General features: G+C 45.4%; 2 protein-coding genes across 4 annotated transcripts in view; both read right to left on the bottom strand.

Annotated features, from left to right (window-relative positions):
• ITGAE (integrin, alpha E (antigen CD103, human mucosal lymphocyte antigen 1; alpha polypeptide)) overlaps nt 1-408 on the bottom strand; it is a 61,233-nt gene extending 60,825 nt beyond the window's left edge. The window contains exon 1 of the mRNA XM_014541935.1: nt 345-408. Coding sequence (XP_014397421.1) covers nt 345-378 — 34 coding nt within the window. The 5' untranslated portion in view covers nt 379-408. The remainder of the gene's footprint in view (nt 1-344) is intronic.
• A 9,634-nt stretch (nt 409-10,042) lies between these two features.
• NCBP3 (nuclear cap binding subunit 3) overlaps nt 10,043-19,565 on the bottom strand; it is a 25,258-nt gene continuing 15,735 nt past the window's right edge. Inside the window, exons 7-15 of one of the 3 annotated variants that reach the window (XM_014541950.1) lie at nt 19,063-19,162; nt 18,378-18,504; nt 18,263-18,266; nt 16,350-16,638; nt 14,654-14,808; nt 12,428-12,583; nt 11,160-11,322; nt 10,652-10,692; nt 10,355-10,510 (exon numbers count right to left, since the gene is read on the bottom strand). In XM_014541950.1, coding sequence (XP_014397436.1) covers nt 10,443-10,510; nt 10,652-10,692; nt 11,160-11,322; nt 12,428-12,583; nt 14,654-14,808; nt 16,350-16,638; nt 18,263-18,266; nt 18,378-18,504; nt 19,063-19,162 — 1,103 coding nt within the window. In that variant the 3' untranslated portion in view covers nt 10,355-10,442. Of the gene's footprint in view, nt 10,511-10,651; nt 11,323-12,427; nt 12,584-14,653; nt 14,809-16,349; nt 16,639-18,262; nt 18,267-18,377; nt 18,505-19,062; nt 19,163-19,565 lie in introns of those variants that run through there. The other 2 variants (XM_014541949.1, XM_014541951.1) reach the window with 2 other exon arrangements.

Genomic DNA, 19,565 nt, shown 5'->3' with positions numbered 1-19,565 from the left:
GAGAGGCTGGGTGGGGACGGAGGCTGGGTGAGGAGGGAGGCTGGGTGAAGAGGGAGGCCAGGTGAGGAGGGAGGCTGGGTGAAGGAGGAGGCTGGGTGAAGGGACAGGGCAGCAGAGCTCTGGAGTCCGAAGCCACAGGCTGTCAGCACTGCTGACAGAGCCCCCACTGTCCTTCAGAGGAAGCCGGGGAACCTCACCCTCGGAGGAAGAGCATCTCCCTGGGGACAGTCTCACACTTTCTCTAACCCCTGGCTCTGACTTAGCCCATTAGACAGATGACAGAGGACAGACAAGGCTGCACGAGGGCACAGCAGCCCCTCCGGGCAGGGGTGAGGCTGACTTACTGGTCACGCAGAGCAGAGTGTGGAGGAGCCACATCCTAGCTGAAGCGGAGGCGCGGAGTGGGCCTGGGCCAGCTCAGCTTCCCCTCCTCGGCGAGGCGCCAGGAGGCGGGGACAGACACAGACACAGGCCAGGACCCACAGGCAGACAGGCGTTTTCAAGCACACACAGGTGCTCCCACTGGTACCCGGCTGCTGGCCGGGCTTCCTCGGCAGTGGTGGCTGAGTCCTGGGAGCTGAGACACACCTGTCACCACATTTCCTGCCGCGGTGAGCTGAGCCGAGGCCTGGACACAGCTCCGGGGCCCTCAGCCAGGAGCAGTGTTCACCCGCTGCTGTTTATCATCCATGTGAGTCCCAGCCCCTGCCCCAGACACACCTCCAGGACACCTCAGCCCAGCACCCCCTCGGGGCCCTTGGTGATGGTTCCCTGGGCCACAGGAAGTGCCTTCACAGCAGAGCTGGGCTCCTGCACCAGCCCCGCACTCCGGCCCCTCCGGCCCCAGGCCATGGAGGGCCAGGGGAGGGGAAAGATCCAGGCCCTGGCTGCAATCACTTCCTCAATTCAGCTGTGGCTGCTCTTTGCTAGTAAATCCTGGTCACCGCGCCACGATGCCAGTGCGGTTCACCAGAGCGCTGGGCTGGCAGAACAGCACATGTAAGATCCCATCGATCCCCCAGCTCTCTGACCCGCCCCAGCACCCGGAGGACACAGCCGGCAGCCTGCAGTCACAGTTTAACGCCAACTCCACCATCTGCCAGATTCTCCGTGTGACATCTGTCGTGGAAGGAAGCTTCTCGCCCCAAGTCCCAGGCCGCCGTGCAGAGCAGCGCCGTCCCCCGCGCGTTCTGCGCTCAGTCCTGTGGCCGTCACCAGCCACAGGTGGCACCTGAGCTCTGCCCTGTCACCAGTGCCACCAAGGACCGGGCTTGTAAATTTTATTTAATTTTAATTAATTTACATTCAAAAAGGCAGGCGACTCAATGTCTCTTCTCACAGGGAAGACTGTATCTTGAGGGAGAGTACTCTGAAGTGTGGATATAAGTGTTAAAGCACAGAGGACAATGGTGTTGACTTAATGACGGTGAAAATCAATTTTATTTAGTTTCTCACATTAAAAGCTCGCTTTGCCAAAGTCTTGTAAAGTCTGGTGACACTTAAAACATTTTTGCATTGTCTGCTTTGGTCTGACCAAACACCGACTAGTAAGATAGTTCCCTGATGTTACATGGCTATTACACAGATGACAATTCATCATTTTCACACCACAACCACATGCCATCAAACAAAGAAGTTAAACAGCTCAGAAAGCAAAGCTCCAGGTCTGATGATCTCCCTCCCGGACCACGATAAAGACCAGCCCATCACAGCTCGGTCCCCAGTGTGGGGCGTGCAGGAGGCAGCCAATCAATGATTCTCTCTCATCACTGACGATTCTCTTTCTCCCTCTCCTTCTTCTCTGAAATCAATAAAAATATATTTTAAAAAAGAAAATGGAAAAATAAAAACAGTGGGAAACCACATTATTGGAACAGTTGACAAAATTGAAACATGAACTACAGATTAGATACTACTGTAATGATTAGATAAAATTATACATTTATCAAATTACCCATGTCATAGGGGAGGCCTGGCCCGTCTCCACACCACAGTGCCCCTGCTCGGAGGGTCAGGGGCACCTGGCAGAGCCACAGGAAGCCCCTCTGCACACCGAGCCGGAGCAGACCAGCAGCGGGGCAGGCTGGACCCCAGGACTGCAGCCTGCTCCAGACTTCTGGGAGGCAGGACTTCACATCTGCAGCGTGACCTTTGGGCACCGCAGGAGGCCAGGCGAGGTTGGTGCCTGGATGCTGGACCAGGCACAGGGCCGTTTTCTGCATCTTTGGTGATGTCTAGAATGAGGATTCATCCAAGCTTGCTGATGCCAGCATGGCAGAGCCCTAATCATGAGCATACACAGGGGCCCTTCAAACCCATCTGACAGCGTCGCTATCCCCACAAACCCAACTTAAGGTCCCAAGGACTGTGTACAAACCTGGCTGTTCAGCAAGCACATACGTATCCAAAAGGAATGTGAAAAAGACTTTAAACAACTGTTAGAGGGCCAACTCAAGGGATATTCCACAACACAAATGGACTGAACTCGTCAAAAATATTAATATCATAAAAGACAAAGAAAGGCTAAAGAATTGTTCCAGATTAAAGAAGAATAAATGTAGTGCGCGACACTGGATTGCATCCTAGACCAAAAACAAAAACAAAAACAATTTGCTTTAAAAAACATTATTGATTTAGCAAAATATGCCATTCCTGGGAATGGTAACCAGAAAGTCCAGTCTCTGGTTATGGGCAGAAAGATGAGAGGTGAAGGGTATGACTGTGGAGAGTTACACAAAAGGCATCAACTCTACCTGAAATTTATTTTCATTGAAAGCAGTGGGGCCTGGCTGGCGTGGCTCAGTGGTTGAGTGTGATCTATGAACCAGGAGGTCACAGTTCGATTCCAGTCGAGGGCACATGCCCGAGTTGCGGCTCGGTCCCCAGTATGGGGCATGCAGGAGGCAGCCAATCAATGATTCTCTCTCATCACTGATGATTCTATTTCTTTCTCCTTCTCCCTCTCCCTCTCCCTTCCTCTCTGAAATCAATGAAAATATATTTTAAAAAAGAAAAAGAAGGAAAAATAAAAACACAGTGGGAAACCACATTATTGGAACAGTTGACAAAATTGAAACATGAACTACCGATTAGATACTACTGTACTGGTTAGATAAAATTATACATTTATCAAATTAGAATTTGATAACTATACTATACTATTCTCTCATAACTATGAGAGAATGTCTTTGTTCTCAGGAAATGTTCACTAAAATATTTAGGGAGTAAGGGACACGACTGTGTTAGTAACCCTGAAATAGTTCATGGTTCAGAGAGGGAAGAAGGGGAGAGGCAGGGAAAGACTAAATGAGAAAATGTGGCAAAATGTTCTTTATTCTACCCTTGAAACTGTTCTGTAATTTCAAACGTAAAGTTTTAGGGCTGGAGGGGCCGTGTTCAGCTTTAGGGCTGGAGGGGCCGTGTTCAGCTTTAGGCCTGGAGGGCCGTGTTCAGCATGATGTAGAAGGACTAGCTACTCTGTCTTGAGAGTCCAAGCACCAGCGGATGAGGGTGTTCCCACAGCCCTGCCTCAGAGCCCCAGCCTCAGGAAACGTGTCCAATCCCTCGCTTGCCTTCTGAGTCCTGGGAGAGCGTTTGGAAGAGTGGGGATGTTACTGAGACTAGAGCGGACTGCAGTGGAGGCCGGGGCTGGCGAAGGGGGATGGGGGACGACTGGAGAGCAGCAGTCACCACACTGTTGAACGGGCACTCAGGAGGGAGCCGCAGACTCAGTGTCCGGGGCCTTCCGTGGAGCCCCTGTGGGGTCCTCACAGCCACCCTGCTGGGTCATCCGATTTCACCAACGAGGGTGCTGGCTCAGAGAAGGTGGTGAAAGAACTTGCCCAAGACAAATGGCTAGTAAGTGGCAGAGTTGGGACTCAACCAGGTCTATCTTCTCCAGACCCAGGACTCTGAACCAGTAAAAGCTGGTGCCTTCAGACCTAAGGGTCTATCATGAGCTATTAAAAAGCAGGGACCTCATTCCACAAGCATGCTGGGATCCTTGCATCACTGGGTGCCATGCACTGAACTGTGTCCCCCTGAACCCCCAAATTAACATGTTGAAGCCATAACACCCAATTTGACTATATTTGGGGATAGGGCCTTTAGAAGATATTTAAGGTCATAAAGGTAGGGCCCTAATTCAACAGGCTTAGAAGAGGAAGTGATCCCTCTCCCCAAGTGCAGGCAACAGGGAAAAGCCATGTGAGGACACATGAGAAGGCGGCTCTCTGTAAGCCAGGAAGAGAGGCCTCACCAGAACCCAACCATGCTGGCACCCTGATCTTGGCCTCCAGATTGTGAGCAAATAAATTTGTTGTTGAAGCCACCACATCTTGCTATGGCAGCTCACGCTAATATACTGGGCCACCTCCTAAAAATACCTCCCAAATAACACAGTGAATGGTGTGTGTTGGGGAAGGGGGGGCTTAGTGGAGAGGGAGCAAGAGAGAGGATCCTCTTGGCTTTTCATAACTGAGGGGCTGGGAGAGGGGGTTGGGGGTTGCACTTGAGTCATGGAACCAAGGGTTCAAGGTCTTAGACCTCCTGCTTGCCCCCACCTCCTTCCTGTCCAGCTTACAGTCCTGATGCTCCCTGGGAAAGTATAGCAAAGAGCTCACAACTCACATTAACAGTAAAACTGGAGATCCCTTCATGTGACAGATGGGGAACCGGAGGTCCCAAGAGGCGAAGGGACTTGCTTCATCTTTTCCTGTCTGTACATGGGACCAAGGGAGTTCCCTGGGCTCCAGCCCCAGCTGTAGCCTCCATACTATTGGACTCTGCCCCAAAGACACTCTACCTGAGCCAGGAGTGCTGCATCCTGCTCACAGGCCCCCTGAGGAACCCTTACCAATGACAAGAAGGACACATCACAGGATTAAACACACACAACCCCAGGAAGAGATGGGAAGGCCACGTCTTCTCTCCTGCCAACTGTGTGGGCCTCTTGCCCTCACTAACCTGCACTGGTCTAGGGCCTCTAGAATTGCTCAGACGAAACAACTAAGAGCCCCAGGGAGGGTATGACTGTGGTAGATTAAACACTAACTACACTCTGGAGTTTTACTTATACCACAGCAAAATCCCACTTCAATGCCTCACAACTATTTGAAACAGGCTTGGAGTTGGCATTTCCCTAATTGCTCCTGGAACATCAAAAGTCTGTGAAATGTTCATAAATTTCATTTTTTAAAAACGCTACAGTAGTTTTTCTTCTAAGACTTACTTTATAAACATGTAAGAAAAGTTCTAGGTTATTGGCGGTGAGATTACACAATAGTAATCTGCCTTGAAGTGTGCTATTCTCAAGATTATAAAAAAAATTTTGGTCTTTTTAGTTCTTAAAAGAAAAAAATGGTTTAACTTCTAATTTACTTCTTATTATAAGGTTTAAATGCAAATAATTATACATCAAGCTTATTTGTGTAGCAATTAATGAATCTGTGAAGCCACGAGTTGCTGTTAACTTTAACCCACATAGTCTGTCAGCATTTCGCCATCATTTTAAGAACGCTCCGTGTGAGAGCTGGAATGCTGCTGGAGGCAAAGGGCTGCTGCGAAGAGAGCTGCTTCCTTTTGCCTTCTCTGGGCTGCCGTCCTGTTCCTCCCCAACAGGACCAGAGGCTAGGCCAGTGATGGCGAACCTTTTGAGCTCGGCGTGTCAGCATTTTGAAAAACCCTAACTTAACTCTGGTGCCGTGTCACATATAGAAATTTTTTGATATTTGCAACCATAGTAAAAGACTTATATTTTTGATATTTATTTTATATATTTAAATGCCATTTAACAAAGAAAAATCAACCCAAAAAAATGAGTTCGCGTGTCACCTTCGACACACGTGTCATAGGTTCGCCATCACTGGGCTAGGCCGTCCCAGCAGTCCTTCTATGGGGTTCCGTCCACCTGCCCTCTTCCTGTCCGGCTCTCCTGCCTTCTTGCCTACGTAATTCTCTAGCAAACTCTTCCAAGAGCTGGCTAAGTTTCTGCTCAGCTATGGCCAGATCACCAAAATGGGAATTTTATCAAGGGTTTAATGAGATGTTTCTGTTATACAAGTATGCACTGCTGAGCAACCTTCCTCTGAATCTGGTGGTCTTTACTAAAAGCAGACTGACGTGGAGACAAAGGTACCAGAGCTGGGTTAGGTTACCACAGTCCATCTACCAAACACTCTTTAGGCGCCACTTTGACATGTTGGGAAGACACAGAGGCGACAACAGGAAGACACCTGCTCACTGGGAGCTCGCAGGCTGGCAGGGACAGTAAAACAAAGACCAAGTGTGGTGGGTACAAGGCAGGAAAACAAGGACTAGCCAGGCCTGAGCGGAGGGAGCTGCTCCTGCAGTGGGGGTTGTGCACACCCAGCACCTGTCTGTGGGGGGCCTGTCAGGTGCCAGGCAAGGTGCCAGGACTGGGGAAACCCCAGGAACAAGCCAGACATGTCCCTGCTCTCACGGAGCTTACAGTCTAGCAAAAAGACAAACTAGGAACCGGGAACTACAATCCAGTGTAAAGGGGGCAGGCTGGGGAGAGGACAGAGCTTTGGTATCATACACACACTTCACTTAGGCAAACACTATGGCATTTGGGGGAAAAAAGACAAGGAAAAAGGGAAATAATTTTAAATCGTTTGGCCCATTCCGCCTGCCCTCCCCTCACCCAGCAGAGGGCGGGAGGGCCGGTGGCGAGCTCAAGCTCTGCTGCTCCTGTGGCCTCTTAGCCCCCAAGCGCCTCTTCTCACCCGCGTGGGACTATGGCCCGTCAGCGCAGACCTGACACTTCCCCTGGTGCTCAACCACAGACACCGTGACCTGTGCCACATGGGCAGGAGCAATGCACTCATCATGGGCCTCCTGATGCTGGTCTTCAGCACAGCACTCCTCAGGGTTTCCAGGAGGAACTGTGGGTACACTCAGTGTTCACCTGGGTATTGCTTTTCTACTCTAACCCTGGAGTAAGCCAGGACTTCCATGTGGCAGTCCCGTGGGGCACAAAGCAGGGACCCAGACTCTGGCTCTGGGAGCTGGGGTGCCCCGTGGAGGGGTCGCTAAGTCCTTGAGCATGGAAAAGAGAAGGCCAGGCAGGAGGGGACAGGGCCAGGGGGTGCCAGTGCGGGAGGACAGCACTGAGCAGAGCCTGGGAGGCTGGGAAGATAACGATGAGCCCAGGGAAGTAGTGAGCAGAGGGCAGGGGAGGGCGGGCCAACAGGCCAGAAACAGTGCCAGAGACTAGGTCTCGACCAGCCGTGTGAGTATCAGAGGAGTTTGGGATTTATTCCAAGGGCAATGGCGACGCTTTGGGAAAGGTCTTAAGCAGAAAAATAACAGAAAGTTCATCCCGAAGCACATGAAAAGATAGCCGACATCTGTAGTCATCAGGGAAATGCAAATCAAAACCACAAGATACCAATTTATATCAGAAAGTAAGTTGCTGTCAAAGATGTAGAAAAACTGGAACCCTTGTATATTGCTGGGGGGAATGAAAATGATGCAACCACTTGGGAAAACAGTCTGGCAGTTCTCCAAAAGGTTAAAGACAGAGTTGCAATATGACCCAGCAATCCCACTTCTAGGTATATAACCCAAGAGTAATGAAAACATATGTCCACATAAAACTTATACATAACTGTTCATAGGAGCACTATTCAGAATAGTCTCAAAGCAGAAACAACCCAAATGTCCATTAACAGGTGAATAGATAAAAGTGTGGTACAGCCATACAATGGAATATTATTCAGCAACAGAAGGAAATAAAGTACTGATACATGCTACAACATGGATGAAACTTGAAAATATGTTTAGTGAAAGAAGCCAGTCACAAATCATACAAAGTGTATGATTCCATTTATAGGAAATGTGCAGAATAGGCAAATCCATAGCGACAGAAACAGTGGTTGCTGGGGGGGGTGGGGGGACAGGGAATGAGGAGTGACTGCTAATGTACAAGGTTTCTTTTCAGTGACGCAATGTTCTAAAATTGATTATGACGATGGCTGCACTTCTCTGTGACTATACAGAAAGCCAGACGTGCACAATACATAAATTATATGTCAATAAACTGCTAACAACAAGAGTTCATCCTGGGTATGGTGCAGAAGAGAGAGGGAGAGATGGGGCAGAGACCAGCGAAGAGCTGCTATGGAGATGGAGCGGGAGACAGTGGTTGAACTTCGGGGAGGGATTCAAGGAATGAACGAGACGAGGCCGGATGAGGAGAGTGTACATCTGTGGAGCCTCTGCAAGTTCCCCTGGGTAGCCGGTACCTCTCCCAAGAGGTAGAGTGGGAAACAGAAATGAGGTATCTAATTATTATCAAGCAGCAAAAATGTATTTAAAATCTTGTACGTATAAAGACGAAGAGAAATCTGAAAAGTGCATAGTCCTTCTGCCCACGTCCATGAAGCGCCCCGTGTAAAAGCCCACTGAGCTCCTGCCAGGGGACTGTCCTGACTGTCCATCCTCACTCCCAAACTCCAAAGGAAGGGCCTGGGCACTCGGGGCACGCCTAAGATATTGCACAATCTGAGTATCTGAGTACAGGCTGGAAAGCAAGAGAGGCTGAGACCAATAACTTTCAGAAATACACTGAAAATCTTTGAAGATCCTTTTCTGGGTTCTGTGTGTTTGTGAGAATTGCCAAGCTGCTAAAGTGGGCATTTTTCTTGGTTAAGTCAAAGACCCGGTTTTGACTACAAACCACCACTCACCTGAAAGTCTTCCCTGGTCTCTACCGGGGACTGGGAGGACTAAAGGGCCCTGGGACAGATGGGCCTGCACCGCTGCGGGGAAACCCAAAGGAAATCCTAGGAGGGGGCACTTTCTGAAACTACAGAGACCGTGTCAGTTGGGACCCTGGCCACAAAGACTCTGTCCCACCCAGAGACTGGAATGGATGGGGTAAGTCCCTGTCCACAACCTCATGCACAACCTCAGTTGACTCCTTGACCCTTCCCCCGCCTGCAACAGAAACCAGTGCTGGCCAGCTTACTGCAGCCGTAACTGGGGCAAAAAGTCAAACACCACTGAGCCACACCAACAAAGCCAGAAGCTCTGGTTCCAGCCATTCATTTGCTAAATGGGGAAACCAAGGCCCAGGTCATGGAACACAGCCAGGGGTGGCACCCAGTCTCTGACTCTCAGGGCCTCATAGTTCTCACTCCATCAGCTCCAAGCCCTCAAGAACCTGGCTCTCAGTGTGCTTCAAAGAGCAAGAGGAGCTGAGGAGCCTCAGAAACCTTAGGTCTCAACCGGCAGAGAAGCCTCAACTCTCTCTTTCCTAGAATCCTATTAGGAAGGTGAAACGTATCATGGGCCTGTTCTAATCTTTCTAAAGGGAGAAACCTTAGGTCTCAACCGGCAGAGAAGCCTCAACTATCTCTTTCCTAGAATCCTATTAGGAAGGTGAAACATATCATGGGCCTGTTTCTAATCTTTCTAAAGAGAAGAGAAAAAAGCAGGTCAAGCAACAAAATACAGACAGTGCAGGCTTTGCTGCAGCCCTTTACTTGATTAACAACAGTGTCTGCACTCGATCAGCTCTCCAGGGAGCACTAATGAACTCAGCCACAAGACAGGGAGGAGCTCTAGAATGCAGGGCTGCACCGGGGACTGGGACGCTCCCGGCAGGTGGAGAGTTGTGACATCACAAAAGGGACAAGGCTTCACTATCCCTAACTCCCAGGTGCTGGTGAACTGAAGTGAAACACCCTTTTTAAGCTGCAGAGGAATGCAAACATTAAATACTTCAAAATAAAAATCAGACAGGAAAACAAACTAATCTACTGCCCTTTTAGTTAAAATAATCGAACTAAAACTAGAAATGAAAAAAATTCCTATAACTATGTCATTTGCCAGTTTGGAAGATGTCTCCAGGTGTCAGAAAAAAGGTCAATGCGTTATGTCTAAAGGGATAATGAACAACAGAACCCATCTCGGATGGGTGGATGTTTTCCTACAGTGGCCAAAGGCAAGCTGAACTCTATGTACAACAGACAATACAATTAGGATCATTTAAAAATAATGAGACTCCTCTCTTTGCCTTCTTCCAAAGTATATAATATATATTTAACAGCACATTAGACACCACTTGAGCTTCCCTGGTAGCCAACAGGAAGTATTTTCACATATAAAAATTAAAAATTTAAACCTTAAATCATTAATATTTTTTAAACATAATACAGACTTAGAAATTGTTCAACATTACCCCATGACCCCACCCCTAGCACAAAAAAATCCATCCCAAATCCAGAAGTCACAGTTTTTTGTTCCTAAAAATCCCCCAGTACTGAACTTGATCTTCACGGCAAGCCGACTGCTAACAAGAGGTCCCTAACAGGCATCTCCAGGAGGAACGGAAGCACGACGGACGCTGTGTCTGTGATCTACCTGGCAGCACTGGTGCACCTCTGAGGTCAGGTCCATGAGATTCGGCCCCCACACTAGGGTCCTGGAAGAGTGAGCTGGCAGCTTCCCTCATCTTCCCCCTCGAAGGCTGTCCAATAAGCACCTGGGAATTGACTTTTCTTGGGAAAAGGGTGCTGGTAACAGCTGTCAGGGCCAAGGCAATAGTGAGAAGTTCAGTTCTCTGCTCTTTGGATGAACTGTGTAAAACATTTTTTTTTTAAAGACACAATGTTCCAATAAGCACCTGGGAATTGACTTTTCTTGGGAAAAGGGTGCTGGTAACAGCTGTCAGGGCCAAGGCAATAGTGAGAAGTTCAGTTCTCTGCTCTTTGGATGAACTGTGTAAAACATTTTTTTTTTTAAAGACACAATGTTAAAAATATTAAGAAAAACATCTACAAAATCTGGAGGGCTGCCTTTTTCTCAAAGGGTAAAGCTTTGTGGAGTGGTAGGAAAAAAAATCGAGGGCCCAGAACTATAACTCTGCAGCAAAAGATAGATAGATGCCCTTCAAACATGTCACATTCTTAAGAGGTCTTGCTAAAGTAGCAAGAGCTGAGGGTGACTATGTGAGTAAAAGCGGGAGGGGCACCAACTCCTGCAGGGGAGGTTCCTACTGTGCACCCACCCTGCGCAAGAATGTCAGGCTTTAGGGCAGCTGCCATTGGCCCCAAGGGCATCAGGACTCTGCCTCTGAACCAGAGCTGCTTTCCCGACTAACTTCAATCTGGAGAGATGGTAAGTTATCTAACCGGCTCTTCTTTTGGCGAGACTGTTCTTTCTCCTTAATCAGAGCCCCCCATGCCCTTTGCAGCTCGGAGTCATCTTCCTCAGTGCCAGGAGCCCTACGATCCACTTTCTTTGTGTTCTTTTCTTTGGTCTTGGATGCAGATCCTAAGCGAGTCCATAAACTACCTGTTTGAATGAGAAGGCATTTTAGTTTTGGTAGTCAATGCTGAGGAAGCAGGGGTACTGCCAACACCTGATGAGCCGGGAACAGTGGTGGTGGGGGTGAGGGAGGAGGGTCTGTGGCACCTGCAACCACTGTGCAGCCTTGCACAGGTAATCTCATCTCCCTGGCTGCATCCCCTGCCTGCTAACTGAGGGATCTGGACCCAAGGGGAGATTCTCACAGCCAGGGAACATGGCCTCCATGCTAAGCATTTTAGAATCACTGGGAAGTCTGTGCTACACCTGCCCCCTCCCTGGTGAAACGCACCACCCTGTGCACAGCTGCATTCTGCCAGGAGTGGGCCATCCCCAGATCACCCCAGCTATAATGTTCTACAAACTGATGGGCCTGCAAAACTGCAAACTTTTAGAGATTCTGCCCACCCTCCATTATATTTTAAAAATATACTTTATCAATATCTAATAATAGAGAAATATGTGTTTAGAATTTCATAGTATAGCCACACTATAAGGCAATTAAGTTTTATTTATAAAGAATTTAACCCGCCCTAGCTGGTTTGGCTCAGCGGATAGTGAGTCGGCCTGCGGACTGAAGGGTCCCAGGTTCGATTCTGGTCAAGGGCATGTACCTGGGTTGCGGGCACATCCCCAGTAGGGGGCGTGCAAGAGGCAGCTGATCGATGTTTCTCTCTCATTGATGTTTCTAATTCTCTATCCCTCTCCCTCTCCCTTCCTCTCTGTAAAACATCAATAAAATATATTTTTTTTAAAAAAGCATTTAACCATGTAGAAAAGTGACTATGGTAAAACACTATATGAAAAGGTAGGATATGTATTTGGACAAAGACTGGAATGGCATACATGAAACTAAAAAGTATTTGTGCTAAACTGAAAGAACCAGGGATGGGTCTTTATCTATTTACTAAAATTTCCATATTACTGCCATTATTATTGTTGTTGTTGTTATTACAACTATTATGAAAGAGAAAAAATATTTTTGGCACCTGCTATTTACTGCCTTCTACTAACAAAGTATTTCAATGCTTTAACCATTGTCCTTGCTCTTCTTACCCAATTCCCATCCCCATCAGTTTTAAGTGTTACCAACCTGATTTCTTCTCCCGAGTATCAGAATAGAGGCCTTTAGTGTCTTGCCTGGGAACACCTAGCCTACTATGAACATCAGAAAAGGGCTCTCTCCGAACGACGGGGTTACAAGCCTTTTCTGGAGAATGTGGTCTTTTTCCTAACCGCTGGCGTATATCTAGGAAAGAAAAGTACTACTGTTACCAAGTGTGTGTGCTTTGCTATCTGTACTGTCAACCTGGGATCCTTACAGGACCTGGTCCAGATCTCCCCGAGTGAGGACCAAGGGCCAACACACTCAAGCTTCTCAACATCTTCTCTCCATGCCAGTGATTTTCAACCTTTTGCATCTCATGGCACACATAAACTAATTACTAAAGTTCTGGGGCAGACCAAAAAAAGGTATAATTTTGATCCATCCACATGGGACAACATGTTGGCTGCTGTCATTCTTTTATTTGACAATCTAAGAGAAAAGAGGTCAGTGCCCCTGACTAAATAGTCAGGACCGGGTGAAAATCGATACTGTATGTAATCTAGATTTCCTTAGGAAAATTCAGATGTAAGGGTTCCCAGCGGGGGTGGGGGAGGGTGTTCTCAGCTGACTGCTCCAGAAAGGAATTTCTGTGGCAGAATCAACTGTCTTTTTTTTTTTTTTTTTTAAGTAGAACCAAGCAGACCAAATGATTTACAAACATTTTAGTTAACAAGCAATATTGCAAAAGCCGAGGGCAGAAGCCACAATCTTTGAACATATAAGTCAGGGGTCCTCAAACTACGGCACGCGGGCCACATGCGGCCCGCTGAAAACATTTATCCGGCCCGCCGGGTGTTTTTGCCGCTGCTGCCTGTTGCTTAGCAGCCGACTAGTTTTTTTTTAAACTATAGTCCGGCCCTCCAATGGTCTGAGGGACAGTGAACTGGCCCCCTGTTTAAAAAGTTTGAGGACCCCTGATATAAGTTCTCAATAAACTTATCACACTTAACAATAAATGTAATGAGAATGGTGAAAAACAAAGGATTAAGGGAAGATGTCCCAAATCAAATTTGTTCTTCCTCTATACCCCCTCCAACCCCCCAAATCTGCCTTTCCTCCTGAGTTCCTTCTAACAGTAACACAATAGCAGCAACAACAAAACCACCTTTATTAGCAAGTGGGCTCTTCCGCGCCTGGCTTATTCTCGGAGAACAGCACCCCATCATCCCAGTCCCATTGACCTGGGTCCCTTGGCTTCTCTCCCTTTCCTCCCTCACATCCCAGTGCTGAGTCTTCTTCCTTCACAACGTTTGACATTCTCGTCCACTCTGTCTCTGTGGTCCCTGACCTAGTTCAGGCCTTTGTTACTTACTTAACCCTATACCCTACCTCACTCTGCTCCTAAGTTATCTTTCTAAAATAGATATAAAATCAGGTTACTTCCTCAAAAAACTATATTTGCCAACTGAGATCCTATTCTCTCCCCACATTCTCTAAGAAGCCTTCCACAATTCTGCCAGAAGATCCAGCTTCCCTCTCTGCTCCCACAGTCCACTGCTTACAGGACTATCAGAGCACTTCCTCCACTCTGCTTTTGGGGGAATGATCTGAATGTGTGCACTCGTGTTTCTCCATCAAAGTTCTAGGATGATTCTGCATCCCCTCTGAAGACTTCGAACACTCCCAGCACCTAGCTCAGGGCCTGGCACACAGTAGGCATGGCCAAGTATCCGCTACACGCCTGTCTAGTCCAAATTCTTAACCATTTCTACAACAATTTCTATTACCCTTGACATATAAAAAATACCAATGATTGCCCAACCACCATGGCTCAGTGGCTGAGTGTCAACCTATAAACCAGGAGATCACGGTTCTATTTCCAGTCAGGGCACATGCCCAGGTTGTGGGCTTGATCCCCGGTGTGGGGCTTGCAGGAAGCAGACGATCAGATTCTCTCTCATCATTGATGTTTCTATCTCTCTCTTCCTCTCCCTTCCTCTCTGAAGTCAATAAAAATATATTTTAAAAAATACCAATGACATACATAGTAAAATAATGGTTAGGTTCAAAAATACCTGGAATGAAAGCTAGTATTAAAAAGTCGGATTTTTCATGTCCTGAAAGCCAATGCCTAACCCAAAATTTAGAAGTAATGAACCAGAACAACTAAATCCGTCCATAAATGACATCATTTAATCTAAAAACCTATCCCTGCCCGTCTGCCTTCTGGAGCTCAGAACGAAGCCCAGAAGCAGAGCTGACCAACGATACCTGATTTAGTGCTGCTGCCTGACGGCCGCGGACGTGTGTGCTGACGTTTTTCATCTAATAAATGTCGGACGTCTGCAAATTTCTCAGGTGGCAATTTGTTGCCGATTCGGTTTTTGATATTGCTTGTTGATATAGTATCTGACCTCATGGAGTTCCTTAAAAAAAAAACAAAAAAACACAGCTAACCACTTCAACTATGGGACAATGCCCACGCAACAATCTCACATACTTCTCTGGAAACAATTAAAACCCAATCTAATCTAACATTCACTTACAAAGACTACACACTGATAATTATTTATTTACAAAAATCATGATCAGCCTGATGTAAAGAGACCAGCCAGGTGAGCAGGTCCAAGGTTCCCACACCTGATATCTGTAAGCCATCACGAGCATGTAACTATGAGTCTCCGTCTCCTGGGACGAACATTGAGAGGCCTCTGCTCCCCGAGGCTGTAGACAAGATACAACAGAGTCTGCAATCCCTTTCTCTAGGGCTGACTTCTCCGTCAAAGACATCTGCTACCATGCTAGCAACCAGCACGATTTTGGCAGCATTTGTCTTTACAAAGTTCTGTGAAAACTAAAAATAAGGATGTGAACAAAGCCATACAAACCAGCTTGAATGGTTCCTTCCTTTCCCCAAATACACCACCAAGAACACTTAGGGAGAGCATCCCTAGATTCCAACCCTTTGAGTTGTGCATATGCTATCTGCCCTCAGAAATATGCTCATCCTCATCCCCATTAGTCATCAAAAAAAGCACATTAAAATAACTGTCTTTGCCCTGGTTGGTTGCTCAGTGGTTAGAGTGTCGCCTGTGGACCAAAGGATCCCGGGTTCAATTCCCGGTCAAGGGCACGTACCTTGGTTGCAAGTTCACCAACCCAGGCAGGGGCTCGTAAGGGAGCAACCAATCGATGTGTGTCTCTCATGTTGATGTTTCTCTCCCTCTCCCTCCTCTCCTCTCTCCCTTCCACTCTAGCAATCTATGGAAAAAAATATCCTCGGTGAGGATTAAAAGAAAACAACTATTTTTTTGGTCCATAAAATTAGCAAAATTTAGAATAATACCTCACATTGATGAGTATGTAGGTAACAGGTGAAAATGTGAGTGAATAAAACCTTTCTGGAATGAAATTTCGCATACCACATATATTTTTTGTGCAATAATTGTAATTTAAGGAATTTATTTATTAGTGAGATAGTAAGAAAATAGAAACCTAAGTGTCCATCAATAAGAGATTGGGTTAAATAAACCATGATACTTTCAAACAATGGATTACATACAGCTGAAAAAACAGTGGATCTCTATAACATATTAAATGGAAAAAGCATACTGCAAAACAATATAAACAGCGTAACTTCACTTTTGTACAACTATGTCTATAATTTCTCCATGTGTTATGTGTATGCATGAAACTAGTGGGAAGGTTATTCACCCAGCTGCTGACAGTCTTGTCTCAGGAGAGGATGACTATACAGGTGATTTTCACCTTTTATACTGTCTATAACAAGGATCTCTTCTTGTATATTTTGAGGAAAAATCAAACACTTTTATTCAAACTCTACAAAGGACTAAAATTAGAACAGATAAAGTGATTATAAAACTAAGAGGAATTAAAATGAAGTTAGTAATTAGTATTTAAAACCAAATTAAAAGCTAGCACTGACAGAAAGGAGAAATAATCTTACCTAATATTTTTCAACTGAGATTCCACTTCATCAGCATACATAGTCATTTTCATGCTTTTCTTTGGTGAAGGAGTGGAAATCATTTTCAGTTCTAGATCATAGTCCATTTCATCCGAGTCTGAGCTGCTGGCACTGGACCTCCTGGATGAGCTCCGCTCCCGGGTCTGCTTGAGAGCTGGGAGCTCCTCATGGTACTCTACTACCACCCTGTCGTCAGCATCCATGTCCTGGTCCTCCTCCTCCTCCTCTTCCTCTTCTTCAATGGGTTCCTCAGGAACATTCACTAGTCCTAAGGAATTTAACCAAAAAACATTAGGAAGAGCAATGACAAGTCTAAATTTCTATTTACTTCACTGACTTCTTTAAAAGAAAGGGTTCCCATGCCCAAGATGTTACTGACGCATTATCTATAACAGAGCCAATCTGGCTGCCATTCTGATACCTACAACAGAAGAACGGCTAGGTCAAGTATGATCTAGCAGCCCATGGATTATGAAATTATCTCAAATACAGTCAACTGCCATTATTCACAGATTCTATATTTTTGATTTTGCCTAATTTATTTCTAACTCCAAAATCAATGCTCACAGTGCTTTCATGGTCATCAGTGGACATGTGCAGAGTGGCAAAGTAAGAGTCGCCACACATGCACCTTCCCAGCAGAGGTCAAACGAGGCAGTGCTCTTTCTTCTTGCTCACCTCACACTGTAAATGAGTGTCCTTTCTGCAGTCTAGTGAGTGCCATGTCTTTCAGTTATGTGGTGTTTGTTGGTGATTTCACTATGTAGTAATGCCAAAACTGTCTAGTGTTCCTAAATGTAAGGAGGATGTAATGTGCCTTAAGAGGAAAATGTGTGTATTATATCAGCTTTGTTCAGGCAGGAGTTATAGTGCTATTGACTGTGAATTCATGCTGATGATTGTATTAAATGTATGTATTAAAATAAGGTGTCTTTAAACAGAAAGACAACGTTATATATTGATCAGCTGACAAAATGGTATGACCAGATTCTCAAAGGTTCAGTATTTGCTCCTTCAAGGGTCACGGTGACTTTATAAACCATAATCACCAGAAATAATGTAACTTTAAAGTTCATGAAAAAGCACATATAAGTAGTGGAAGAAGCAGAATACAGAATATATATATGTTCACAAAAATTATAATATTTATTATGAAACGAAATAGGAAAAATGTAAAATGAAAGTCAGTATATTATAGTGCTAGAATTAAGGGCAATTCTCTTTTTAATGTCTTTAATATAAAGATTACATGATGAAAATATCTGAGATATCTTAATGTAACTGAAATTGGAAAAATGTAACTGCATAAAATGCAAATTTTACATATAATTTTCTATATACACATTAAATAAAAATGTACAGATGTCACCTCTCCCTGTCCTTGTTACAATGATAAATGTGTATGCATGTTATTCCATGTTTGTATGTTGACTTAGTTAGTTCTAGTTTTACCAAGCATGTGGAAGATCCCACAACTTAGGTTCAAAATAAAAAACAAATCTCTATAAAACATAATGAAAATGACTCTTTTACAATAAGCAAAGAAAGAAAAAAAGAAAGACGAGAAGAGAAGAAAGAAAAAAAAAACAAGTCATGATATCCTATTTTTCTGGAGACATTCATGTGCACAAGCCAATATGCATAAAACACTAGATATAGCAGCCTATTTTCATCTTCAGATAAAAGAACAATAAAATCAGCTCATCTGATAAAATTTTTTTAAAAAATTTTTCATGCAGTTTTTGATATAAACAGAAAAAATTAGATTCCTAAGAATAGTTTTATTTTCATTTTCCCTATGTCACATTTGGGCTTTTTTATTAGAACAGCTTTTATAAAACCATTTGACCTCTTTGTATGGGCAATTTAAAATTAACTCTGACTTGACTTACTTTCCTATATGTTGGCAGAGGGTGAGGGCAAGGAAGAGAGGATGATAAAGTTTGGAACCTTAAAAGACTGTATTAAGAATAAAAATATGATTTCGGGAGCCAAACATGTGTCTACCCAAGAGCTGAGCAGGCAACTACCGGAATGTCGATGTTTATAGGACGTCAAGCCAACATCATCCCCAATCATGGCTCTCTTCTTGATCACATCCCGCTGAATGCGACGGGAATGATATCTTCGCTTCCTGCAACATTGCCAAAATAAGCACATAATCAAAGACCAACAGGAAGGACCATGAAACCCACTGGTTAATTTCAACTACACAGTGACAAGTGTCAGGTACATCTGAAATGAAACTGAAACTCAGTACAGTGGGGCCTTGACTTACGAGTTTAATTCGTTCTGTGACGGAGCTCGTAACTCAAATTACTCGTATGTCAAATCATTAAAGTGAACGAGTGAGACACGTGATGCTGGGCTGATGTTGTGGTGTTCACTGTGACATTCACTGCACCAACTAGCGGTGGGGTATCTGAAGCTGGCTCGTAACCCGAATTTTAGCTCGCAACTCAAAGCAAAAAATCGGCCGAGAGACGGCTTGTATCTCGAAAAACTCGTTAGTCGGGACACTCATAAGTCAAGGCCCCACTGTATTCTCACACCTTTTACCACAGTTAAGAATCTTGCACTCTTCCCTCTTGTCTTCCTTCGAGTCCACACATGATGTTGACATTCCACTGCAGAATACCAACTAAAGGATTAAGAAAAGTTTAACTATTGTGTTTTATACTTTTGGACTTACCAAGAATTACTAAGAATTCCTTTCATGCCTCCGTAATTTGGATTCCCATATTTCATGTAATACTGACTTCTTCTGGCTGCTCCAAGTTCTTTTTTGTCATCTAAAAATTAATTACAACAGTTACCTAGGATTTCCTGTGGGTGTGAAAACAATGTGTAATAGTTAAAAATAAATAAATAAGAAAGACCGTTTTGCATAGCTGGGGTCAGGTCAGCACAATCAGCCAACAGAAGGGAAAGATGCACTGCAAACATTCCCTCTCTGTGTGCCCACTAAGGCATTGTGTGTGTGTGTGGCGGGGGGGAGCATGAGGGAGGAGCAAAGCAGAGATGAATGAGGTGAAGCAGCTGTCAAGGAGGAAATACTTCATAGAGGAAATACCACTATAAAACCCCAACAATACAAGACATAAGGTTCTAAGAAGCATGACAGAGCTTCAACCATTACAAGTGCTCAGGCTCAAATGGGCTTTTAAGGTGGCATTTTCACTGCCCCCTGAAAGG

This window comes from Myotis brandtii, unplaced genomic scaffold (assembly GCF_000412655.1).
Source record: "Myotis brandtii unplaced genomic scaffold, ASM41265v1 scaffold284, whole genome shotgun sequence".
In the NCBI taxonomy this organism is placed as follows: domain Eukaryota; kingdom Metazoa; phylum Chordata; class Mammalia; order Chiroptera; family Vespertilionidae; genus Myotis; species Myotis brandtii.
The sequence above is the reverse complement of the archived record's forward strand: the minus strand, read 5'-3'. Positions and strand labels throughout refer to the sequence as shown.